We start from the raw sequence: 27,512 nt of genomic DNA on the forward strand, positions 1-27,512 counted from the left end.
ATTTGGAAAGAAGAAGTAAAAAATGGGATTTTATGGCGAATCCTAGTCAGGTCGTACATCGGATCCAGTCTACGATCTAAATGTAAATAAATGGGTATGTCTCAGAAAAAGTCAAGGGAATGCTGACTCTAGATTTTAAGGTTCTAATCACGTAGTTTTGGTTTGATTTGGTTCAAGATTTCCGACCCTAAAGAGTGATTATTTGGAGGGTCCTTCTGAAAGTTATATTATTGATATGGAGAGAGTATAGAAAGCTCTAAAAATAGTGAAGTCAATAGGGAAACACTATCATCAGCTACAAACTTGACATGTTTATATGTTTCCATCCCTAATTCAGGAATGAGATGGAATAGTTATTCACCCAGCTAATTTCATAATATAATTATCATTTCCAGACCCTGTGAACAGGAGAACGGTCACAGTCAGTTCTTCAACGACCTAAGAGTTCCCTATAATACCAGGAAATAAACACCCATTTGAATGTTAAATAGTAGGTAGCGAATGAGAAGTCTCCGCATCTTGATGTTACCGTGCTGAGTGATCCTCGTCGGTAATGTGCTCTGAATACCACTAACTCGCAACAAAATGTGTTTCTATCATTGAACTATCGATGATATCAATCATCAGTGTCCATATGTATACTATATGATTCTTCTGTGAATAAAATATGGTGAAATTACATCAAGAAAGATTGTCTCGTTGATTTTATATCTGTTGCTTTTCTCTTCTCAATCTCAAACGCTTTGATATACAAATGGGTAAGATAAGAAATATTGTTCTCAAGTTTGGTCAGAATTCTACGAGAACTTGGCACGCTTGTAGATGGCCGATTTATTGATGATTTTCGACATCAACCATCAAATGGTTGGTTCGTCTCACGTGATTTTCGCGCAAAGTGATTCCAAAGTACCGGTAACTTACATTGACCTTACTGTTAGCGATTGAAAACCTATGAGCCGTAACGACTGCAATACTGCACGAAATTCAAGATAACATGAGTTAGAAGATCTAGTCCAACATTGCCATTCATACACTGGTGAAGTCGGGACCTAGATTAGTAAGTATTACCTCCTATCAGGGCTGATCTGATAAACGAGATATATTGACCGCCCTAGCAAGACGGGGCAGAAAACAGCCCGGGTGCTGAATCCCTGCAAAATCGCGGGTCCGGCGCGTCTGCCCACGACATAAAATATCAACGATGTCATTGATACATGATATAAAATTAATGTTATGAATTTTATGAGCTTACGACTTTGACGACCACTTTTTATACTCTCTTTATTGATAAACAGTCATTATTATAAGACAAACATCTTATTAGAAAGTATATTCATATGCGATAGCACGATTTCTTTACCGCGTTTTCTAGATAATATTTAACGAGTCAACCGGGAGATTTGACTGCGCCGATTTGCAGCATGGACGAGGGGGAGAGAAAGTCCTTCGAGGAGCGCTCAAAGGCTCTGCGAGTTGAATTGAAAGTCTGGGAAAAGGATTTTCAGAACAATAACGAAGGTCGCAAAGCCTTGAGGGAGGATATCAAAGCGAACCCGGATATTGGTATGGATCCTACATTTGCGCATTTCGCCAGTCAGCTATACTTACATGTCTGCAGCCTCGAAATATAAAGAGTTCAATAGAGTACGCGACATACTCTCAGGGAAGATTTCGCATATACCTCCACCAGCTCCTAAACCAACACCCCGAAAGAGAAGACATGAAGAAGATCAAGATGAAACACCCCAGAAGCGTGCACATGTCGACAGAACACCCTCGAAGAATACAATACTACCATGGGATATCGACCCTTATCATTCGCCTTCCGTTATGAGAAATCTATTTGCTACACCTTCGAAGAAAACCGCCATTGGGCCAACGCCACAAAAGGATGGACAGGTTCTCGGGTTGTTTGACTTGGATCCAGACAGTGCCGCAGATTCTCCTTCGACTGCTCCTGGGGTGTTTGGGAAAACAACGGGCACAGAGGCAACTCCTCGAAAGCATGGACATGGAATGGCTCCAGTAAGCTCAAGAGCAATCATGTACAGCAATACGCCCTCATCGAAAAGGACCTTGTTGTTCAGTACGCCTTTGAAGAATAGGATTGCCAATGGTCAAGGATCAACAACACCTTCATCGGTATCAAAGCTACATTTTAGTACACCATCATTTTTGAGAAGGGATAGCCAACGAGTTCGAATGTCGGCTCTCGATGAAGATGAAGAAGGCCCACCCGATTCTCCAGAAATAATTCGAGGTCCTCGAAGACCAATGATCAAAAGTCTTAGCAGTATGCTGGCTGGTCTACGGAAGATGGAAGAAGATGCTGTAGAGGATGATTTAGATGCTCTTCGTGAAATGGAAGCCGAGACGGCCAACCCGTCCAAGCCCACATCAAAGCCAAAATCAAAACCACAATTGACTGCTCCACCAATCAGCTCGACAACTGCCTCGACATCAAATCTATCGACCGAAGAGCCCCTTCCGGAAGACACAATTCTGGTTCAAGAGAGTCAACCACAAGAATTACTAGGTGGTTTCGACGATGAAGCTATGTACGATTCCGAGCCCGAAGAAGCGACAGAGGCACCTACAAGAACATACAAAAAGAGGGGCCAAAAGCGTACTACTCGTCGCGTAAATCTCAAGCCGAATCGTACTAAGCCCTCTGAGCCCATGCTATCTACGAATTACCACAATGTGTCAGAAAGCGAAGACGAACTCGCGCTTCCTCATACTCGCCTCGAAACCATACCCGAAACTCAACTAGATGATGAGTTCCCTCCACCTGACGATGACGAATTCTCACATCCTGACGAGTTTCCACTCGACGGTCGCAACTTCGATTCTGATTCCGCTTCCGAATACACAGCTTCGGAAGGAGGAACGCGGTACAGGAGACCAGATCAGGATAAGACGAAAAAGAAAAATCGGGAGGCTAACAAGGAAGGGAAGGTTAAGAAGGCTGCCAGGAAGATCAAAGCTACTGCAGGCAGTCTGCAGAATTACAAGAGGTTGAAGTTGAGGAATAGTGGAGCGAAGGGTGGACCAGGGGTCGGCAGTAGGTTTAGGAGGAGAAAGTAAGGGCTGCAACTTAAGAGCGAGACTTAAGGAGGAACGCAAAAGAGACGCGCCCCGGAGTCCTGGTTATGAGCTGCGCGAATGGTTTGTGAAGAAATGCATGTTTTGCTATACATTTGAAAATACCAAAAGACACTTTAAAGTCTAGATCTGAGTTACTTTAAGAATACCCAATTAAAACATAATACTTACATATACATGCACTTACCTTGAGCCTCTTTTCTTCCTGGATAGAGAGCTCTGACGTTCTAACGTTAATTTGACAATAGATGCGAGCCGGAGTCTAGATATGTCATGTATAAAGTCTGTGCATGTAGGATGTATTGACTGATTTATCATCGAATCTTTTCATCTCAGATACTCACAATTCTCTATCAGTTGTTGAATAAGCTCATCACAATACCACGGACCATGCACTCCATCAATTTTCACTTCTCTGGGACCCTCTAATCTCTGATCTCTGCATTTTCGTTCAGTGTTTGCCTAAACATGTCTAATTCAGTTTCTGCCTGATTTTTTCTTCATTATCCCTTCCCATTCTTTCATTCTTAGTCCAACCTCTGATCTCTGAACCCTCCAAGCGTTATGATGCCGGTTTGGGTCTGGTGACTGGATTCTATCTATCAAGTCACGATTTTATCTGGTCAAGCGAAAGAGATGGAGACATTCTATGTAGTTTGGAATTATGTCATAAAGTGGCGATCATCTGGATGCTCATCTCGGTGGATGCATACTATTGACTAATGTGCGGGTTAAATTAGTTAACTTTTGACTTTCGCATTAACTTGGAATTTCTGAGCGACGACGACAATAAACTGTGAACAAAAAACGTTGACTACTCAACGAAATATAATTGGATCCTCGCTGGTTCATGACTCGCAACTGAGACATACCTGGCTATACTCAACTTCCATCGCATTTGCCGATGCGGAAAAATGGAAACACTTACCCACCATTGTAGGTATCCTTAGTTATAATTTCTAATCAGAAAGCCGCTTTTGTCCTGAGAATGAACACGATAACAAATAAGGCTATTACAAACTCGTCATCAATGCCCCTCCCGACACCCTTCCCTACATCCCTTCCTGCACAACTCAACCCACATATTCTGTCCGTAAATGATATCCGGCCTCTTCGAATATATCTCTGCCTCTGTAGGCTTTCCCATTCAATCAAGTAACCGTATACTATAAAGTCATAATTTACGATAACTATTTACAAATTCACGCTAGCAATACATCTCATTATACAAACAGTTTACGGCTTCACGCTAGCGAGTTATTATTTTATCAATTGAACGTCCAAGCGCAAAAGATTCGGCAGAGGGGAACTGTGTCACCGACTTTTTGAAAAGATTCTACCTGGCTAATGAATGGCCCTTTCTAAAAGACTCGGCCCATCACATGCCTTTTAAAAAACTCATCTGCGATTTTCATTTCCCCCTGCTTCCTATCTTGATCCTTGTCATAACCTCTTGCCCTTCTTTCCTTTCCAACTAGTTGAAGGTATAACTCTTCACCAACTAACATACCGGGAGGTAAGCACATTTGGTGATACGTCACTATACACACCTTTTGCACTTTCCGGCAATCTGCAATTCAAGTCCTATTATGAGGTTTTTTGGGTCGGGTATGTATTTCTGAGAAGTGTTTGCTGAAGTAGTGGTGGTAATGATTGCAAATTCTAAAAAACTTGAGAACAATAATCTTTTTTGCTTATGGTAGTGAAAATAGAATTTCTTTCCATCTTACGCTTGTGAAGTTTCGAGGATATGAAAGCAGAGAACGTCTAAGCAGTGGCACTTTGTAATTATTGCAGTGAAAAAAGCTTAATCCTAATAAATAAATAAATAGTCTTCATACTCAAGATTTTGAAAATGTATGGAGCGAAGTCCTGGTTGCGTCTCTTCAACTCAGAATCTGTTTTCTCCAGCGTTTGATCTCTGTAACTAGCTATACCATCGGTCCTCTGGAAAAATGTCTGGAATTAGGTAGGTAAAAAATGATTCGAACAATCTTTGAGAGAGGTTACTAAGTCGACGATTGAACCTCATTCAATTATATTTCGTACAAAATTGAATTAAATGGCCGCGTGTCCAAGAAAGTATGAGAATCCACCGTAGACCAAAGCTATGCTTCTTATATCAAGGCTTCCCGAAAGCGTGCAACTTTGCCGCAAAATAAATGCCAAGCCACCCCTCTGATAGTTCACCATCTTTTGGCATGTGCACCTAAGCTCGAAATTTCTTTCTTTATGGCTGCACAAGTAGATTATCGCTTCATGGGGTGATGCATAGGGTACTGGTGTTTTATTGCCTGTGAATGTAGAAGTTGGCTGTATTCTTTGAAATAGTAAAGCAAGAGTTCTTTGAAAATACTTGAGTTAACTGGACAGTGGGCAGAAGTTTCTCGTTCGTGTCGGGGTGGGTGCATATCGACAGCGAGTCGGCTTTAATCATTATACAAGGGAGTTTAAATCTGACTGTTTTGACAACAGTATTCAGTTTTGATTCTTAAAGCGCTTCATACAAACACAGTAATGATTGGAAGTAGTAAAGCTTCATCCATATCAATTGGTAATTTATTTTCGCAATTTTAAAGTTACAAAATATTACCAATTTCTTGTCAGTCAAAGACCAGAACAGAGAAAATACCCGATTTGGTCCCGAGATCGATTGCGAAACATTACTAGTTGCGATATCTTTTATATAAACTAGTAAGGAGTCTTGGAAAGCTTGGAGATCTTTTCACCCTAGCCCATCACAGCAAAATATGGGTTTTAACTTACCGGCGTTCAGAAATCTGCTTCTTTGGCTTGACGTAATAGTGTAATTGATCCCCCCATTTTTCTTAATGCTTGTGGGACGAACTCGCTTGAGAAAATCAGTCTTACTAATTGAAGATGATTTGAGTCCCATTTCGATCTAGTCGTCGCCGCTTATGGGAGAATACATTCTAAAGATCTGTCGTTGGCCCATAGTTATATATTTGGACTTAGAAACACACTTTGGAGCCGATCGAATTGATTTCTGATAACGAACTAATCGAAGGAGCAGATTGATGGTAAAAAGAAATTGACGAGTGCGATGGGTGAATTGAGGACAAAAGCGCTTCGTAGATTTATCTTCTAGGACATGTGTATCTCAGCAACGAATAAAAGAAGAAGAAATCTCAAATCTATTATTACGGGAGCTTGGGACGGTATATATGGGAGTTATTCTTTTTTCGCCACTAATAACTAAGCTAAGCCAGTTTATGACGATTCATTCAGACTTATGCCTTCGTTAGATATGATCAGCGGATCTTTATACTGAGTGCATTCATCTTTATCCAGAACTCATGCATTACAGGAGATTCTCGGCGAGGGGTAGCTAAAATCTAAATCAAGCTTGGGTAAATACCGATGATCTCCTATTCCCGGCAGACTCGTCAGCGAATGGCCTTGCAGGAATGATCATAGCGTGAAGATCTGACACTTGGCAGTAGATCCCGTCGTTGATCGAAAACGCTTTTCGGGTCGACTTGTCGATTTCCATCGATGCAGAACATGATTGAATAATAGCTATCCTCTGATTTAAAATAGTCTAAGAATTACTTAAGCAGGAGTATGTCCATTATTATATTGATACACCCTTAGAATAATAGAAATTTTGTCACCAAATAAATTATTAATTGCTCCTGTATGCTCTCACAACATTTCTTCACGTAGGGATGATGCTGCTGTGAATATTTGTTTATGATATTATTTGGCGATCGCGATCCGAATTAGATGCCGTTTCCCCTGCATAACCGAAAACGCCACAGCCGTTAATCTGCACGGACATTTTCCTTAATTCGACTTCAATGTTGATATCTCAATTGATCTCAAGGTACTTGTAGACAAGTTATTCGGGATAGTAGAATTTTGTTTCCGATTACAGATGAGGAGTGAGCTATTCTACGTGGCACCTAGTACCTCTCTCACTTTCCTCTGTTCAATGAGGTAGCAGGGATACATTGAGATAATATTGGTCCTTGCCGCTCTAAGTCACTATACTTAGCGATGGAAGGTTATTTTATTCCGTAGGTGCGTAAAACGTTGACTAATTGAGTAGCTTAGTGATTTAGACCCAAAACTAGTTCTTGTTTTCATAGCGATCCCCTGTGAGCGTTCACGTACTGAGGGTTCCTGCATATACCGTTGATTGAGGTTATAGTGCTACAGAAATCAGGACTAAAGCAGTCTAAATTAGTACTGAGCGAGACCACTGGCTGACAACCACGAAGGGTCTTTCCGCGCGGATAATGGGAAGGCCCAGGAGGACCCTCGAGTGCGATTTCCATAACATATCAAGTATACTTCCACATTTCCCTAATGAATTAACACATTTCCGTATCCCAATTATCTTAAATCAAGTCCTCTTTCAGATCCAGCACAGTATCCGTTCAATTCAATAACATTTTTTTCGAAGTGTGAGAGATCCCCGGCAAATCAATAGATCGACTGCTTTACACGAACCGAGTTTTATCCGGAGCTCTTGCTTTAGCATGCTCCTTACAATAATCCAAACTTCTTAACATTGATCATCAGCCCAACATATCATTCTCTTTTTCATCAATCCCGAATTGAGATTCTATCATACCATTATCATCCATACCCTCTGCTGTTTCCATCTCATCAGTGGCAATATTCTCTCCTATTCAACTTCAGCATTCTGCTTGTACCTTACTACCAAAACATTAATCGCAAGAACAAATATCTGTACGTACAACATCTGGAACTTTGTTGCGCATGATACTCATTATTCCCTAGAAAACTCCCCAACGAACCCACGAAGCACTCACAATGAATGACCAATTTTTCAAGAACAATGAGGATACGTCTCGTACCTCATTGCCGAGTGTGGATCATGAAAGCCTCATCCAAACGAACTTAACAAAGCATAAGAATGCATTTTTCTTCGTCAAAAAAAAGACTTCCAATGATGGAAGTCCTTCCATTGTGGCCATAGATGATGTGCCAACACATGAAGAAAGCACGGACGAAGACACACAATGTCAGGAATGCTATTGGGATATTCATAAAGCTCGACAATTTGTTGTATTGCACCCATGCGATTGCATTTTTCACTTTGATTGCATAAAAGATAAATTTTATGAAGATCCCAGGTGTCCTAAATGCAACATAGACACCATGAAGCTCCGTCGCATGACTGTCTTGGAAGGTCGTTTTGTCGACAAGCCACTCGAGCTTGAATACGTCAAAATACGTATCAAGAATCGCAGAATAGATCATCAGATGCATCAATATTCAGCTCAAGAAGCTGATTCTAAGAGCGTTCCGTACTCTCGTAGGGATCTTGTCGCCCTTCGACGAAAAGTTTACGAAAAGAAGTTGTACTGTCTTTCTGTTCGATCAGGGCAAGCCCTTGACTCCACCGAGATCTGCAAGCAAATTCTTAAACAGGATCCTGATGTTAAGGGTCTCATGCGTGCTTGGATAAAACTCGAGATTCAAGCATTAAAGCAGATGACAGTAGTACCCGATCACGGGGATTCATTTGAATATGCTGTAATAGCTACGCTGCAGATGGAGAGTAATACCGAGGGACAGAAGAAGAAGAAAGAATATGCGGTAGACATCATTAGAAATACTTTGGATGATTATACCGATTTGTTCTTGCATTCGGCCCGTGAGTTCTTGACAAGCTTCTGTCAGACGTTGGAAAAATGGAATCGCAATGTGACCTATCCTGAAAGGAAGTCATGCAATTCCAATACCGTCACATCTCCACCAGCGAGGCCTCCTAGACCTGGTCTCGGACGATCATCAGGACCGAGTTTCGCTTACATGAGATTCAATTCTGAAGATCTTCGCAGCTCCAATACTGCACAGAGTATTAGTACTGCATCTCCAACGACCGCAGCACAGCCCATTGCGCATTCACTTGATCAGAATGTGCCACAGGTAACTGCCCCTTCTTTCGTTGCTCATTCATTTGATCAAAATGATGTGTCACAGGCGACCATACCTTCATCCGTTGCGCATTTGGGACATTTATCTAGACCGGTCACGCTATCTTCCACTCCTGCCTCTTTGAAGTCTTCCCCGGTCTTTGGTGATCATGACACAAGATGTACCGTCAGAGAATGTCCAGATAACCTCGATTTTTCTTCAAATAAAAGAGGTCGCCGTCTTTTATCTCGGATGAGATCTTGGGGGACACGAGCTAAAATTTCCCATTCCCAGTTGAATTCCGTTCAACTTGATGAAGCTAATTTGCAAGGTATTCTGGATGGAATGGAGCAGTCGACTACTAGCTTGGAGGAAGATGACAATGCAGAGGATGACCAGAATCATGGTATTGAGGATGCCTCTCGTACAGAAGTTGGTCGGGGCGGAAAACTCTTTCGCAAACTTAATAAAATTACTAAATTCGTGAGGACATCCATCAAGAAATCCTCTATCAAGAAATCCTCCAAGGGACTTGACTGGGAGAAAGAGCAAGACATAAGATGAGAAATTTGATTGTATAGGTTGAGAAGAAAGTTTCTCGTGTAAGTATCTAATCTTTGGTCTGAAAACTGTGATGTTGTTACATATAAGCTAACTTTTCGTGCTTTCCTAGGACAGTAATACATTCAACAAAGGGCTTATGAATCTTAAAATGCGAATTTCAAATTTTGATGGCATGAAACTCTTTATCAGTTTCGATTATAGTGCAATTCAATCACCCGATTGCATAAGAAATCTAGTTTTGCAAAGGACTTCGAAGAAATTGGAAGAACACAAGAGCTAGGCGCAAGACTTCACAGCCCCCGGATTTTTATAAACTCTAGAAATCATCATCAATGCTCTCGCTTCCTTGCCTCCGTCTTTGAATCAGACGAAAGGAATGAAATGAGCGATCATGAATGAGTATCACGATCTTGTTCACAACGGCTCTGCTGTTCTATCGCCCCTAGATATCTGATCATGTCGCGACAACTCTCTGTGCATGGTTCTGATGATATCTATAATACTTTAAGAGATTCCATGAAGCCTACTGTCGGGATATCGATCATGTGATCAAAGATGGCACTGTATTAGCTAGCGTCGCGCTAGCGCTTCCGTATATTAAGTACTAGCTTCCCATAGATAATAATGATCAAGAACAATACAACCACAATAGAACTAAGCACTTGCACTTATCAACAAAGTTGATACCAATACCTACTGTACAGCCATGGAAGAAGAAAGATAATTGGATATCATCAGGGAAAGCGAGCGGTGAAGGGTATAGCTCTTATCATAAGCTTTACAGGTGGTGGATAGTAGTTTCGGTTTCATGCGGTACGTTGTTAATGTTGTAGGCTGGGATTTTATGTATATTTGGGTCTATTCACTTGTATTTCTATAGTTTAGCTAGTAATGAGATCCAAGACATTTTCTATATATCATGTTGACCAGTGATGAAGATGGAGCTCGAGCGTGTAAGAAATAGATCGAAAAGCCCCATGCTTGAAACATAGATTTTGCAGCTTGTGATGAGCGCTTCCTCAAGACAGAATGCGTTATGACGTGGACCTAACAGATGCTTAGCCATCATCCTATCCTTTTCCTTTTCATTCAATACAAAAGAAGATGTGTTCAGTATTCTAGTCCTGGTAGAGCTTCCAAATTTCTGGTTGGAGTTGACGAGGAGTAGATTCTTCATCGGCAAATATTATTGATAACATGTATCACATATAACGCAAGGATCCACGTGAAAGCACGTCTTCATGATCGCCCATTTCAATACAGATCTTGCGAGTCATGACCATTAGTTACCTAGACAACTTCTTAACTCTCCAAGTGTGCGTTCGATGTGTACTAATCCAGCTATTCTTTTTGATGACTTAAAGTTGTGTGCCTCAAAACTTTCCTTCGAACCAAACTCCTCAACGGCTGAAATGTCCAAAATCAAAACACACAAGACGTTAATATCCTAGGGAATAAAATGTGGATATGAAGTGTAGAGGCTAACTTAGAGCCCGTTCGGATCAATTTTTTAAGTGATTTAGAGCTACATTTTGCCGGCTGCATTGACTAATAACTTATAGATCCACAAATTTCAGGGCGAGCTATTAGTCAAAAAATCGTTCTGAAAACAAATTTAAAAAACGATACGAATGGGCCGTGAGTATGCGGAGAAGGAATCCACATTCTGGAAAGGTTTAGTTCCCATCGCCGCTTTCCCCATGGAGCGAAGCGAAATAATGCTACTTATGTCGATCTTGAAGGTAGTGCAGAGCCCCCTGGTTCTTTCCGTTGTCAAAATGAAGATTTGTCGTGAAATGTTCGCCGGTATAACTATTTAAATATGCAAAAACTATGATTGAATTGGTTGCAATGTGGAAGCATTGATTGTTCAAGCTATAATATCATCTATTATCATCCCTCCATCGTAGGCTGAGCGCCAGCTGGGCAGAGCTGCATCGCGAACGACTCCTACCATTTGAAGCCTTCGTCGGAGAGAGCCCATAAGGTTGGCAGGGATATGCTAGACACAGGGTCCAAGTCCGCTTGGGGTTCAGAGTCTAGATCATGCCTTTTGTTGTGATAGTAATCCACTCGAAGTTTCCTTGCTCGACTACGATGATCTAACAGCACTAGGACAGCTTTGATTTGCGAACACAGCATTCTTTATATATTGTTGCTAGAAATAAATATGATAAATGCGACTATATTGGATCGATTTGTATTCTGGATCCACAGCCATGATGCTGTTAAACCTCCTCCGCATCTAAAAGAGCGAAAAGAAGTTGCTAACCTGAATAGGAATATAATATACAATCAGCTTGATGCCAGAGACCTAACAGTATGGCTGGTCCAATGGTAACCATGTCCATTCCAATAAAATCCGTTTTTTAGCGATTCCTTCGATGGTACTAATGTCCCAACCATAACTATCCAAAGGTGGCAGACTGATTGACAAAAAGTCGAATTCAGACGGACTTCGACCTACATTGCTTATATCGCCAATAATGATTAAATCTCGGGAATAGTAGAAAACACCAGTAGATGTCAGTAGTCTAGGACCATTCCACCAACGAAATAGTGTAGAGACTTCCTACAGTATTAGGCTTAGTGCTGCGGGAATTCCCATTGGGTTGGCGTTTCTCTTCGATATTCTTTTGTTTGAGGGGTGCTGTCGCAGAATCCCAGAATATCGCATGTGTGATATATAGAAGAGACAAAATTGATACGTGTTCCCTGTGAGATCAATAGTCCCAATCTCGATGGATTGGAAATATCATCTCAATTAAATATACAGAGCTTTGTGCTGAGAACGCCCATTTATTCGACTAGCTAAGCGGATTCTGACCTCCTCACTTGTGCATAATAATTGTCTAGGTACCCCCATGTAGGGTCCGGCAATTGAACAATTTAATACCCCACCAAAGAAATCTATGCTGACCACTATCAATCTTTCTGATGGAATCCAAGCATCAACAGTTTGCGACGATGGACCTGACGCGGTATTATCCTCAAATGATTTGGATTTTGGAACATCATTAAGATGTCCTCAACTAGGGGTACCTCTCAAGACTTAATTGAATTCAATTAATGGGGTTGTCACACTCTCAACCAGCGTAACAACTATAATCGTCGGCTAGTTGAGTTTCTGCATGATCAAAGATAACCGTGTTATTGTATACATTCCAGTAAGGCTAGCAAGTTCGTTAATCCTAGAAAATTCTCCGAGTATCCCTGGTGCTGGCATACGATTACCGACTAATCCGAATGCGATTGCTCCTGCCGTCCATAGGAGTTCTTTAGGCAATAAATCGCGTCAAAGTAATCCTTGATTTTTAGCTCTCTTCTGCAGGTAAAGAAACAGGTCTAGTATAGTAGACCTCTGAGTACTCATACTTGCTGGTAAATTTGACTTTCGATACTTACTTCGATTAGACTTAGCATACAAAACGCTGGATCGGCAAGCTTGGGACCTGCCCAAGCGGAATCAATTCAAAGTAGGTGAGCAACCTGAATTCTTAGTAATACAATACAAAGCTGAGTATATAAACTCGACTTCCCTACCACGTTCTTCTACTTTTCTTTCAGTAAGTTTCACGCTCACAGAAGCGTGGATTAACAATCTTTCAATTCAACGATCCCTTCACAACCCAACATGGCATCGGCCGAAGTCTCCAAAAAGATGGATAGAGAATGTGTGATCTGTCTCGCATCACTTGATTCCAATCCTCATGAGGATGAGGACTGCCGAACATGCGAGATAACTGTTTGTTCGACCGCCTCAATACCATCTTGCGGTCATCAAGACTTTCACTATTGTTGTTTGAAAACATGGAAGAATAACAACTACACATGTCCCTACTGTAGGGCACCTTTCACAATTATCAATCGCTTTCTCAACTTTGGTGCGCATCGCTTGGTGGCCCTCGCCCCGCCAAGTTTGTCCACTTTCCAACAGGATCGCTCTTTGTATATTTTCCTGATGGGTCAAAATATTGACCGCACAAAAATATACTTCTATCGACTCCTATCTTCTCCTATCGGCGGCGGTTTCCACAGAGTCACTCCTCAAGAGATTGTCGCTAGCGATTTCTTGCAGCGTCGAGTCCGTGATTTCACAGTCCGCGAGTTTCCGATAGCATTTGTGCCATTGCCTCTAAACCTTACCACAGGAGAAGAGGCAACTCGCGAAGAAATCTCCATGATTGTTGTAGATCTTTTGAAGATTTATGATCTTCGAGAGAATGTTCAAGACCTCAAAAGAGGAGTGGCACGTTTTTTTAACAAGAGATACCGTGGAGAAACATTCCTGCATGAGTTGAGAGCGTGGATGGAAAGCGGATATGACAATTTAGATCTATGGGATCAAAACACCGGGTACACTGCGCCTGCTCTCATACCTTATAGACTTAGGCCTTTCATGCCACAACGAGGTGTTCCATTCACACCAGTCTAAGAGTCACTTTTTTCATCAAAAATTTCATCTTTCGACTCAGCGACCGCAATCAGCCAGCCAACTCATCATTCAAACACGCAAAACTTGCTGTCCTTACTCTTACATACGCTAGCTTTACAAGTTCTCGCAGCGCAGCATAGCAACTCACGATAACGATTATGCAAATTGGCGACATTTATACCATCTGCTTCAGACCGACAAAGCATCATCCGTCTTGTCTACCTCTTCTCGGGAGGCATTGATAATTTGGCAGCCGACTTCGAATCAACATTCTATCTGTATTCATACGTAGGATATGCTTGGAATACTGGCTTCATGTTTTGATCGTTGGATGTGATTTTTCTTCTCGAGTTTTTATCTCTCTTATTTTGTTTATTTGGTCACTCTCTTATTATTTTGTTGGCTTTTCTTCTGGCGCAGTGGAAATTGTGGGTATACATTGTATAACTTATAGGGATGAGATTGCGAGATGCTAAATTGGAAAATCATATAAAATGATCTAGTCACTTTGATTCTGTCTCGTACTAAGTAGTCTTTTCTTCTTGAGATTTTCTATCTCAATAATGGAAGAGAAGTTGTTTGAAAGGTTAGAAGAAACATATTATCCAAAGGGAAAGAGATGGTTTCTGTCATCTAGACATGGAAGTATAGCGACATTTTTTGAAAGTTGCATAAGCCTGCAACTTGAGCTTGATCACTATATCTAGGTACAAGACTAGATTATTGACTAGAAGAGGGGAACCGTAACATAGATATCCGGTAGAACTACTAATGATGTGATCCTGCCTGCACATAGCTTCCACGATTCTCTCATGATAATCCTGGGAGATTCGTACCTCTGACTTTATAATACTATCAAAAATGCATGGTATGTTTTTACATTCTTAAAGATACTCAGAGTATGGCGTGGTTAGTTTTTGAATTCATGACTTTACTTTTACGAAATATGAGTGGTCGGGCGGTCTTTTAGACTGGTCTGGAAAGTAAAGGCACGAACTGGCGAAGATGGTTCTAAGGAGAATGCGCTCCTTCCCTAAGCAAACCTCGACACTTCCCACCCATGCCTACTAATTATTCTATACACTCTTGAACCACACGCTCGAGATCGAAAATTGTTATCATGTCTTTGTTTAGTACTTAAAGGACATACTGATATTGCAAAGGAACTTCTACAACATATATTTATCATCAACACACCAATCTTATCGAAGCCTCATAGGGAGGAGTTGTACAATAATAGTTGCAACGCTAGCGATACTCGTTACCATGCTGAGTGAAACCGTCTACCTCTGTAGGTATCTCCTCCCTACGCCCATCTAAACATCCAGAACAGATTGCATGTGCCCTGGCGCACATTAGATGCCCTACTTGTCTCTATTCTTGACTATTCGGCAATACTCATCAGTCTCTACCCCAAACCAGTCCATTTCTAGCATCTATACATCAGGAACCTTCTTCTCATCTTAGCAGCAAAGATCTATGCAAGAGTCGGACCTTCATCCTTCCAGACGACACTATCGAGCATAATCCGCGGATGAATTGGAGCTCATCTGATCTCAGTATCATCCTCCGGTCTCAGGTATTCACTGCGCAGTTGCACAGACGAATACTCCTTTCTCGTTTACTATTCAAAATGCTAATTTCTTAAGAGCAGCAACCCTTCACACAAGATCGCATCCCTTGATCATTATCCACTGCCAAATCTCTAAAGTTCGCCGGCTCAATATTCCAAGTAGCTATCGCTAAATATAAAGGGAGAGAGGCACTGAGGAGGGCCATGCGAAAATCGACAATGAGTGTCTAAACGCCTTCATAGCACGCGGAAAATAGAATTCAATCTAAAGTTTATAGGAAAACCCTACAAAGGAGAAGCTAGAAACATCTATTATCTTGCCGATACATAAAATCTGTTCGAGAGTGGATATCCGCGCTCGTTACAATTCCCGATCTTGATGTACAATAAGGGACCCTGCGATCAACGGTAAACAATCTACGGCCCCTTTCACTTTCGTTCCTGTTCGCGTATTGTGAGTCGGGGGGAGGGAATACTTAGATAGAAGTTTCAGTTGAAAGCTCCTCGAAACGAATAGTGGGATACATATGTCGCATACTCGAAGCAGCCAACGCTCGGCGAATGGCTACAACACTCCCATCAACGCATGAGCTCTGCTTCTTCGAATTTATGAAGTTGTCTCTTTGTTCCTTTTCTGCCGGCTATCAATGCCCGTCTAACATTCACCGTTCCGCCTCTCATCTGCAAACATGCACATATATTGGTACAATTGTGGTTCTACGATCTCCAATCTGGAATTCTAACTCTCGGCTCACAGTCCTCTCCCTATCTGTTTTTTCTCCCACTTCTGACTATTCTCTTTTAAATTTGCCACTATTTCTGATTTCTCTTATACAAATTGCTAACTCAACACGCACAGAAATACTCCTAATCACGTCAACTTTCCACCCGATTTTTTCACTTCCTCCACCTCATGACCGAAGCTATCTCCATTTATCCATTACAGCCCACGATGAACTCTTCTTTCACCTTTTTGATGCCCGACAAACTCGAATATTATTATACAAGGGTTGGAAGTAAATCAAAGGGGGCGAAAGATAATCTGTAATTACGTTTCTTTTCGCGATCTCACAACAAGACATCCTCGGCAACCCATTTTCCTTCTTTTATAGAAAGATTCAATTTCACAATCCACACGTTCAACCAGGCTACATTACACCGTATTTGTACATGACATCATGGCTGCAGCTCATCTTTAGGTCTCTACTTTGAGATCTGAGCCACCAATGGGCCACTGAGGTCAGAACCGCGATTTGACCGCTGCATCAACTTTGAATCCTCCTATTGCAAAGTTGAGCTGCTTTTCAACGATTTTTATCCAACGTCTGTACTTCCTCATCCTTGCATCTTAGGCATTTTACAGAGCAAGCAAGAAGGTAACAACGTAAACATAGGCAAACTGCGACTTCAACTGTGTTTTTTCTCTACTATCTGCCTCTTTTATTGTCTGTTTCAAAGTAAAATAGTTTAGATAGACACTCTTAATACCCATTCATAATCTTGCTTGTCTATCTCTTACTTCTCACATACACGTAAGCAAGTAAATAATCTCACTAAAATCCAGCAACTTCGTTCCTGAGTTCACTAGATGCTGCAAGAAACACGAATTATTCGTATCCCGTGATCTAAGTCGTATTCAAAGCTACAGCAATCAATGTATCGTCTATATTGCTCAGAATTATGCGGATTGATATGTATCTGGGGGTCATTCTCCATCCTTTCGATTATGGGTAGGTGTTTCCCTCTTTCATTACAGACCGTCCACTGATTTGAGTCTTCAGTAGCTTCCGTTTATCTTGATATATTGAAGTTTCCAAAGATTCAGGTCCTTCCACCTACGATACTATACATAATGAGCTCATTTGAGGGTTTATCTAAAGGGACTTCGATATCTTCTCCCTCATAACATCACCCGCAAGTAGCATTAGAATCTCATCTCAAAGACCCCAAATACTCTGACTTAGATTGAAACATACTTTGCTTCACCAATGCGTCTTTGCTATCACTCATAGCTATAAAGCTATTTTTCGTCCTCTGGTAATCTTTCCGGGTCCATTAATCGCCAAGTTCGCAGATGCATGTGCTGGTTCTCATCCTGTGAGGAAATTCCTTCATATTGCTACTTTGATCATCTGAGATATGGTGTGTGTATTCATGCATCCTGTCTCATAGAGATGAAAGACTACTACTCATGTCACGTACATAGACTCACTACTAGTCGTCTACTTTTCGGTACTTCCCAACAAACTTTGCAGTATTTGATCATATTCTCCATCTTCCCTTCCCAATACAAATCTACCATATTAACTAACCCTGGCCCAAGCAATCTCCTTCCACCTCTTCATAAATCAAGCTCCAAATTACGCGCACATCTACTTCAAGCCTAATGTAAATATCTGAGGTATTTTATTCAACCTTTCTCATCGTCACAAGTGTAGAATCTAATACTATGTGCTCCAAAATTCTTCGTCGAAAGATTTCTAGCTAGTGGTGAAGAAGGAGGTTAAAGTCACATGCAAGCCTACTAGGGAGATTTGTGAGATAAAGAGAGAGGAGAGAAAATAGAGCAAGTGGTAGATATGCAAACTTTGCGTGAAAGTTGAAGGGGAGGTATAGCAGGACAGTTCGCTTTTGGTATGGGTGTGGGATCTCGACAAGAGGATGAAAATATGGGGTTTCTAAGGCGATGACTGAGATAAAGTGATTGGTGGGTGTCTTCAATATGTGAGTGATTTACTTTGTGTTTCAAATTGGGAGGCAATAGCAATGGCTGAGAAGATCTTGAGTAGAACTAGACATGATAAACTACTTCCTTCCTACTCATCACACCTCCACACGCAGCTTCTTCTTCTTGTTAACTTACTCACCCCTCTCGTAGTGACCTGATCTGTAACTTCTTAACTTTTCCCCTTTCTTTCGCGAATCGCCATCTTAACTATAGAAACGGCATTGCATTCTCAACTTCTATCCAAGATACGATGAATAAACTATTGGAGCTGCCCGCATGACTTCTATGCTCTACCAGACGAGGACGATTAGATCTAACACCGACGGACTCAACGAAGAGGGAATGGAAGAGATGAGAATATTCCATTGTGGACTGAGGCTGTGTTGTTTGTACCTGCTGCTTTATTTCCTTGGTCCTTTATTCCATTTTTTTGTTTGATTTCCGTGGCTAGACTTGGGAGTAGAGGCATTTGTTTCACTGATTTTATCCAATTACTTGTCCCTTCTACCTCTTTTTTATAACAAGCAGCTTCTTTCCCCTAGGCAGGAGGACCCTCTCCATTCTTCTCGAGCCTCGTTCTTCTATCTTTCCCATCCACCTTCGTCATACAAGTTACATATTCATGAGATTCACACTACGTTCCCAAATGAAGATAATGTAAATTAGGTGGAGTGAAGTGACGTGGGTATTTCAACGTGGGTATTTCAACGTGGGTATTTCAACGTGGGTATCGATGAGACTTTGAGGATGATGCTACCGTTTCTGGGGACTATCTGGAGGGAGATTGACTATACACGTAAGCACGGGCTGGAATGGGAGAGAAACAAGGTAGGAGAGAGATTGGTAGCAAATGGGCATATTATTGCAAAAAGTATAGTAATAGGTTTTAATCCCTGCGCTATTAACAATAAGGGATACTCACTGAAGTGTTCTGTTAGGACCCAGAGAGATGGGATATCATGAGGATGAGAACTGTTAGAGAAGCACACACTGTTTGGTCTGAGTTGAACATCATGCCTTGGAAAGGTATGATTATCAGGAAGCGAGTTTAGTTATACTGGAGCCCTTTCTTACTTTGGTTTTGAACTCGCTATTGAAGAGCAAGGAATGTTTAGGCAGGAATACAGTGGGAAGACAACGAGGTGGATGAGGGCAGAAGAGTACCAGTTGAATGATGTAGCGATTGTGGATTACGAGGGTCTGAATTTGATTTTTAGAGGGAGGAAAGAGGAGTAAAGAGAGTTGAGGAGGAGCATGATGGGTTAAAGATAGAAGATGTTAGGTTGCAGAAAAGATGATGTTTTAACGATATGGTGAGGATTAATGGAGGATTTTACATCCCTACTCGATTTCTAGAGTGTCTCAAGTCTTGATATTGTAATTTTGGTGTATTATGTCGTATCCATACCTGTAGATGATTCAACTCATATCAAGTCATGTATTACAACTCGTTCATCATAGCAAGCTGGATCAAGGCTTTCTCTTTTAGGCTTCGGGGCTTGTTACTTATACTTTCAGAATATACATACTCACTTCTTCCCATGCATTTTCACTTTCTCCTGCCCATTGCCCATCTTTATGTTCCATATTGGCAGATCGTGATATGCATAGATGTAAGAACTGGGGAGTGATATATCCGCATTGAGCTATTTGTGTATGAACGAAGGTCAATGACTTCAATTCAATACCCATTGTACTAAGCCTAAGAGAATGCGGAAGAGACTAGCTCTTTCAATAGCCCGGCTTACTTTCTATGTATAACCTTGAAATAGCTAGCTCTTCAGATAGAATACAACAATGACATTTAAGACCTACAAATCGTAGGTGCTACGTCATCCGTATCCTTCTCAATCAACTCTTTGGCTTGTGCATACTTTAAGTTGAATGGTCAAATTCGTAACTTGACAAGTATGTGCACCTCATGCAAGATTCATTTGACTTAATAAGCCCTGCAACTTAACTTAAGCTAAAGGCCTTATTGAGCCTAAATATTTAGGTTAAAGAGAGGGTTTTTGAAATATCATTGAAATTAAAAAATTCTAATTTTAATGAGATGTGTGATAATAAACAATTCGATGCTAACGTCATATAGTATGATTTCATATCAAGCTGTTCTCCCTTCAAAATTTAATATTTGAAGCTTTTATTTGATTTTTATCAATTCTAATGATTTAAAGTATTTAAAGTATTTAAATCATTTAAAGCTTTTTATAGATTCTCTTGATTCTCTTCATTCTCTTAATCATTCTAATCATTCTAATCCTTCTCATCATTCTAATCCTTCTCATCATTCTAATCATTCTAATTATAGTTCAAATATCTACTCTATCTTTTCCTTTACTTTCCATTTCGTTTCATCAGCCATCGAAAATTGCATTCTGAAACATTCGATCCTATCAAAATCAGTTCTCCTTTCACTAAGCTCGATTATCTTCTCATTAGACTATTTAATCCTTATACAACACAATTTCTTCGCATGTTGCACCATCATGGAACAAGATCAGTACCTTTCTTGACGACTCCATTCCTCCGAAAACTTTTCTGTATCAGCTTGACCATTGTAAATGGCGATAGCGTTATTCAAGGCAATGATTCCACAATCATCAAAGTTCAATCGTCGTATAAAGTTCATTCTTTGTACTGAACACTTGACTGTCTTGGGTCTTGTTCCAACATGAGGACTTCCGTTAGCCATCTTTGGAAATCCAAAGTCGGCGTGTGTCTAGTGTCAGGGCTATCCCACACCTTGATATTGATCGAGATAGTTGCTTTGGGTCCAACTGGTGTGGTAATTTGTGCAAGTTGGGTGGTCCAGTGACTTCTAAAGGCCTTGACGTAAAGTACTCTATATTTCAATATTAATATAATCTCTCAGAAATCAAGTTAAAGTATAGAGAATGATATACATACTAAATGAAATATAAACCAGGGCCTTGATTCAAATCAATATACATCTTACAAAGACCTTTTTTAATCTCCTTTGGCTCGCTATTGAATATTTCGAGGTTGGACGAACTCAACAAGTACAAATCCCTTGGCTTCTTCTCATGATATAGATGCATGACTGCATCTACAACAGTATCCGAAATCCAGCTTCCTGCAGCAAGTTTCTGTAGATCTTCCAGGGGAATGGTCAAGCCTGGATTTGATGATGTGCCTATGAAGAAAACAGATGAAGTACCAGGAAATTCCTCGAAAAGTACTTGCAACTTATCACTAGCATCGCTGCTAGAGTGTTGGTACCGGGAATCTTCAAGGCCTTTTGGATGCAGATCTTGGCTATCTAATTTCTTCAACAAGGCTTGAATTTCGAGATCATTAGATAATTCTTGAACGAATGGCTCAAATGCCTTGGCTAAGATTTTCAAATTCTTTGCAAAAGCACTTTTTGATGAGTGTATCAAAGTGCATAGCACACTAACACGAGCAACTGACCACTTTTTGAATGCGATCTTGTTTTCTCCTCCCTTCTGGAGTTTGGGCATGATGAATGGATAAAGGAACAAAATTCCTCTCCCAAAGGAATCTATCAATTGAGAAATCTTGATGCCGATCCTCTTTTGTTTCCAGCAATCATCGAGAAATGATTTCTGTAACACCTTAGTGCTCACTCTTGTATTTATTGAACTAGTGATGATGACACTTACCAGATCTTTCTCAGTGCAAGTGGCCAATATCCTCCCGCCCTCGAAAAGTTTATCCGAGTCAATCTCTCATAGTACATGGCTTTTCGAACATCAACAGGTGTCGGGACATCGATCATGTGATCAAAGAGGGCACTGTATCAGCTAGCATAGCGTTAGCGCTTCCCTATATTAAGCACTAGCTTCCCATTCATAATAATAATCAAGAACGAATACAACCACAATAGAATAAAGTACTTACACTGATCAATCAAATTAACATCATCAATTATATACAGTCTTTTCTCATATGAATCCTGGGACAAGGCAGAGCAACTAATAATATCACATGGTACCGATGTATTTCCCTAACAAGAACCATGTATATCTCTAACAACGATTGTTGAAACATAAAGAATTATGATATGAGCACTTTACTTCATCTACTTCTCTCACTAGTTTGGAATAGTTCAAATTCCTTGAAGGTATAGTATATATTGCATACCAAGCAAAACAGGAAAAGTATGCAGTGAATAAAGATAGGATCATTTCAGACAGCTCACCTTTCCAATATAAAAAGACAGTCTCAATTATCATATTGACTCCATGAATATTGACCGAGACCGCCGAATCGTGTACGCAGGAAACGCTCTAGAGATGGGATCTTGGCATATCAACAAGCAATCAAATTGCTTGAATGGAAATAAAGCATTCTAATTGTAAGTTCTCACAGATTCAATCGTTTTAACTCCTGTCGAGTATATCTTATACTTTTATTGCAGCTTATCTCATCGCATACCAAGCCTAACAACGACAACAAGCAAAGCAAATCTTCCACAAGAGCTCCACAACCTACCCAAAATCCACCCCAGAAATCTTCTGTTCTGAAAGCTTCTTGTACTTGAGGATATCAACAATCTAATTGGCATCACTTACTCTTTACTCGAATAGAAATCTTGAAGAGTGAGAATGAGGGATTTTATACAACTAGATGAGTGAATCTTCGATTCAAGACTCAGGAGTCATGAAAATGTCAAGGTATGAATACATCAAGCGAGAAATACTCAAGCGAGCTAGTAAACTATGTATCGAGGTGTGTGCATGCCAGGAAAACTGATTTGCGACTACAGAAGAGAGACTTCTACCTGACATCAACCTCATACACTCTCACAATTCAGATCTACATAATCTTCACAGGTTCGACCTCCCGCCGTCAAGCAAACTGCAAGGAAAGGAGGAGATGAGTGACGTAACGACAATCATTGATCCCACCAAATTTACTCGATGGAAATGAAAACTCACATTGTCAGTTGGTACCCAGACATCCGCCAAATTGACAACAGTAAAAGAACTTGTCGATAATGAAACACCAAACAGATGACAATGAATCCCATACCCCGAATTCACAACCCCACTCATTCTTCTCTATCTGATATTCTTCCAGAGCATACATACATTTTCTTCAGATCGTGCACCTCAATTTTGATATCGTTTCAGAATCGAGCGACCTAGATCAGCACAGTTGAATGCTTCGGTATTCTGATTTGACAGGGAAGAAGATGGTGTTGTGGGGCATTATATAGGTCCAAAGGTATTTTACTAAGAATAGCATGCAAGCACTAGACGTATATATAGTGAATGCCGTAAACCGTACCGTGAAGAGCAGAAAAACCAAGAGACACAGTGAATTCTCATACTCACATCCTCAGTCCTTCTGAATCCATCTATCCATCTCCACAAACTCCCCAGGGCAATATACAAAAGCACAAAACTATGCCATCAGACTCGACTCAATAGATTATGTGTTAAAGCCGTGAGCATGCGCCATTAACTTATTCTAGTATCTCATAATTAGGTGCTGCTCTACCAGTGGATATTCTAGAGTATCCATCTGTTTTATTTAGAATAGAGACGGGGAGGTAAGATGAGATAGCGAATCATCATCACCATCTTCCCAACCCACGATCCCCCTCCCACCAATCTAGAAAATCTATCCAATCCCCAGAGCTCAATCTCGATATGCTGCTATCCCTCCCTCCCCCATTTTCCCGCTCCCAACACAGTATAGTATCTCCTCACCACTCAAATAGCTCGATATCATATCATATCGCATCGCACGACGGCTCTCCACCTCGGAAGAATGGAAGGGGAATCAATCACCCTCGTAGCTTGATCTCATGATACGCATTTAGTATTCGCAGTATAGTAAGAAGTGACGAAATGAAGATGTTGCATACCCTCGTCTCCCCTCCACAATCTCACAATCTAATCATCACAAACCAAACCAACCCATCCTATACACATATTCATACACATACACATATACATACACATATAGATATACACATACACACATTTTAATAAATTAATCTCCCTCAAAAGCACACCGAAAAAAATAAATATCCTGCTTTCCAAAAAAAAAAAGCACACATTCATTCCAGATTTTTCCAACAAACAACTATCTAGGTATCCCCAACAATACATACTCACGGAACGGCACGAACAAAGCACAAGTCTCAAAATTCACAGTTTAATAAATCCATTTATTTCTCTCTCTCTCTCTCTCTCTCTCTCCCCCCCTTTCCCCTTCCCCTTCCCTCTCCCCTTTTCTCCATCCTCTCAATTATAGATATAGAAACAAATACAGATTGAAAAGTTCAAGTGAGAATTGTCTTTCTCTCTCCTCTCCTCATCTTTTCTAAAAACAAACAACAACAACAACAACAACAACAACACCGCCACCACCACCACCACCAAAAAAAAGCACCATTCACATTCCCAATCCCATCCACCAAAATTCCATAGCTGTCCGTCCAGGTCCAGTCCAGATGCGAGGTACTACGAGGCTGATTAATGTTGTCATGTATGTATCCTCCCATCCTACCGTTGACTTGAGAGGAGATTTCATATATATATATAAAACATATCCCTCCTTTACTCACTCCCTCACTCATTAAGTTATTTATTTATATATTCACTCATTTATATATTCACTCACTTATTCCCTCACTTATTACTTCCTCTCTTATTTATTTACTTACTCATTTACTTACTTATATAATTATTCATATACTCACTCATTTACTCACTCACTCACTCATTTATTATTTACTCACTTACTTACTTACTCGCTTACTTATTTACTCATATAATTATTCATATGCTTACTCATCCACTCACTCACTCACTCACTCACTCCCTCCCTCACCCCCAACCAACCATCTATCAAATCAACTCAACCATCCATCAATCAAATATCAAGAAACAAAAAAGCAAAAACAAAAGGAACATTTCAATTGACTTTAATATACTACTACTCCACTCACTACCTAAGTACTTCCCCCTTCCCCCTTCCTCCTTCCTACTACCCCCTCATCCACCAAGTACCAAGTACTTTTCTCACCATCTCCATTTTCTCGTCACATCACATCACACACTCTTCTTTCTTTCTCTCTTCCCCATTCTTCAATTCCTATTTTCTCATCTTCACTATCATTATTACACCAGTCAATTTCCCCAAAACCTTCCTACCCACCCATGTATTATCCACTCAACCACCAAAAAAAACCAACAACCAATCCAGTCCCCAACTTCGCAGTAAAATCCTCTATATCTCTTTCCCATATCCTTTCCCTTTCCTTCCCTTCCCTTCCCTCACAATGTCTCTTATCTGCTTCTCGAATATCAAACCCCAAATCCATGTATTAACCATCCATGCAAAACCAACACCAATCTTCCCTCCTCCCTCCACCTCATCTTCTCAATCTGTTCACCTCCCACAGGTCCCCCCAGAATACAAGGAGTTCAGTTGTAGTGTTATGCGTTTGTTTATTGTGTAGTGCGAAGTACGTAAGGCGGGGTATATTGTGTGATTCTCGCATAAACCAGGAAAGGAAAAAGAACATCGAAAAGGAGATAAAAGATCAGAACCGCAGTTATTTTTTTTAAAAAGTCGAAAAGTAAAATAATAAAAAATTGAAAGGACAGGACGGTATGGATTTTTGTGTGGTTTTTTTCAATAACATTGATTAAATGTTTGAAAGTGTATCGTAGAATTGATGCCTATTTGGAAAATTCAATCCTCCTAATTTGGCGAAAGAGTATGTTCTTCATATCCTCATTCTACCCCACGCCTATACACATAAACACCATGAACCCTTATAAAACAGGGACTGATACCCAAAGCAAAAGGACCATGTGTTATAGTCACAAATAATAGAAAAAGGGAGTTAAGGACCGAAAACGCCGAAAAGAATTGGAATTGAGCTAAATAACATTGAAAAACTCGTCGTTCGTCACATTGATTTAAATGTGTTGTAATGTAGCTTTACTCATGCGTTGGTAACCTTGAACTGTATGTTAGTATATTTCCAAGATAACATGTACAACGTGATTGAACATACCTTGAGGATTCTCCTTGAGTAATCTTGATTATCAGCGATACTACCATCACTCATTCTTCTATTGGCAAGAGTAGGATCAAGTCGAGTATCGGTAAATGAAGCTCCACCGCTACTGCTGCTGATAGGTGATTTACCACCAGTGACAAAGTTGTTGACTGCTGCATTTCTTCTATATTCCTCTTCGACTTCACGTCTCTTTCTGTTACGCATAAATATAAAGATACCTCCAGCGATAGCAGCAGCGACCAAGACACCGACAACGACGCCTGCGACGATGCCAGCTGTATTTGGATCCGATGAATGCTTTTCAGCTAATGCGGAAGCGGAACTTGATGCTGCGGCTGCATCGGATGCTTGAACTGTAACGGTTTGACCTGCAATTATTGTTAGATGAGAAACGATGACGGCAGAGAATCGAAGTCTTACCTCCTACTGTGACTACAGATGGTACGATGGATGTGGTTTGAGTGGCAGTATTTGATGCTGATGCTGATGCTGAAGATGCTGAAGCTGAAGATGGATCATAATTTGGTGCTGAACTTTCGGTACCCGTAAGATACACAGACCAATAAAGTTTCGTACCACCACACATTTCCGTATCAATACCAGCACAAGGACTATTACATTTCAAATCATCGACGAGATCGGCTGCTGGAGGGAGATCATCACCACACCAACACTCGTTACTATTGTATGTTGCTTGAACGGCGTAATCGGCAGGTACACATTGTGTTTGACAATATCCTTTACTGTTGTATGTATATGATGAATTCTTGGTCAATCCAGCACCCGATGAGAAACATCCTTGATATGTTAAAGTTTTATATTGTCGAGGGATGATATCAGGAGATGGTGCAGCGATTGCATTGCCAACCAACGCGGTGGCAGCGATAAAAGCGAGAGTAGATATCGACTTCATGATGAACGGATGGACGATATTGATTTGGCCCTGGCCTTTATTTCGTTATATGTTGATTGAAATCGAACGATCTGTCGCGATGGCGATGTCGATATCGACGAGGTAGGTCTATGGTGAGATATTGTTCGTGTGATGAATGTTTTCAGGTTTGGGTTTCGATTACTCTCGTGTTGGATATTGAGTCGGTCCTTTTGATTATGACCAGCGAGGGTGAAAATGATCAATCCAAAGTAAAAGAGTAGTATTGTC

The 27,512-nt window shown here is 40.7% G+C and overlaps 5 protein-coding genes across 5 annotated transcripts; 3 read left to right on the forward strand and 2 right to left on the reverse strand.

Annotated features, from left to right (window-relative positions):
- The first annotated feature begins 1,264 nt into the window (after window positions 1-1,264).
- On the forward strand, window positions 1,265-3,286 carry EAE97_008440 (uncharacterized protein). The gene is made up of 2 exons (XM_038878955.1): window positions 1,265-1,563; window positions 1,619-3,286. Exons 1-2 carry the CDS (start codon window positions 1,422-1,424, stop codon window positions 3,085-3,087), a joined length of 1,611 nt encoding a protein of 536 aa, XP_038730037.1. The 5' UTR covers window positions 1,265-1,421; the 3' UTR covers window positions 3,088-3,286.
- Window positions 3,287-7,908: 4,622 nt separating this feature from the next.
- On the forward strand, window positions 7,909-9,582 carry EAE97_008441 (uncharacterized protein; the record flags this gene model as incomplete). The annotated part of the gene is made up of 1 exon (XM_038878956.1): window positions 7,909-9,582. One exon carries the CDS (start codon window positions 7,909-7,911, stop codon window positions 9,580-9,582), a length of 1,674 nt encoding a protein of 557 aa, XP_038730038.1.
- Window positions 9,583-13,216: 3,634 nt separating this feature from the next.
- EAE97_008442 (uncharacterized protein) lies at window positions 13,217-14,017 on the forward strand (the record flags this gene model as incomplete). Its single annotated transcript, XM_038878957.1, has 1 exon — window positions 13,217-14,017. One exon carries the CDS (start codon window positions 13,217-13,219, stop codon window positions 14,015-14,017), a length of 801 nt encoding a protein of 266 aa, XP_038730039.1.
- Window positions 14,018-20,946: 6,929 nt separating this feature from the next.
- On the reverse strand, window positions 20,947-21,803 carry EAE97_008443 (uncharacterized protein; the record flags this gene model as incomplete). The annotated part of the gene is made up of 3 exons (XM_038878958.1): window positions 20,947-21,163; window positions 21,271-21,702; window positions 21,754-21,803. 3 exons carry the CDS (start codon window positions 21,801-21,803, stop codon window positions 20,947-20,949), a joined length of 699 nt encoding a protein of 232 aa, XP_038730040.1.
- Window positions 21,804-26,272: 4,469 nt separating this feature from the next.
- Window positions 26,273-27,263, reverse strand: EAE97_008444 (uncharacterized protein; the record flags this gene model as incomplete). Its single annotated transcript, XM_038878959.1, has 3 exons — window positions 26,273-26,287; window positions 26,345-26,718; window positions 26,771-27,263. 3 exons carry the CDS (start codon window positions 27,261-27,263, stop codon window positions 26,273-26,275), a joined length of 882 nt encoding a protein of 293 aa, XP_038730041.1.
- Window positions 27,264-27,512: the final 249 nt, after the last annotated feature.

The sequence above is a fragment of the Botrytis byssoidea genome (assembly GCF_014898295.1).
Source record: "Botrytis byssoidea strain MUCL 94 chromosome Unknown BBYS_018, whole genome shotgun sequence".
In the NCBI taxonomy this organism is placed as follows: Eukaryota; Fungi; Ascomycota; class Leotiomycetes; order Helotiales; family Sclerotiniaceae; genus Botrytis; species Botrytis byssoidea.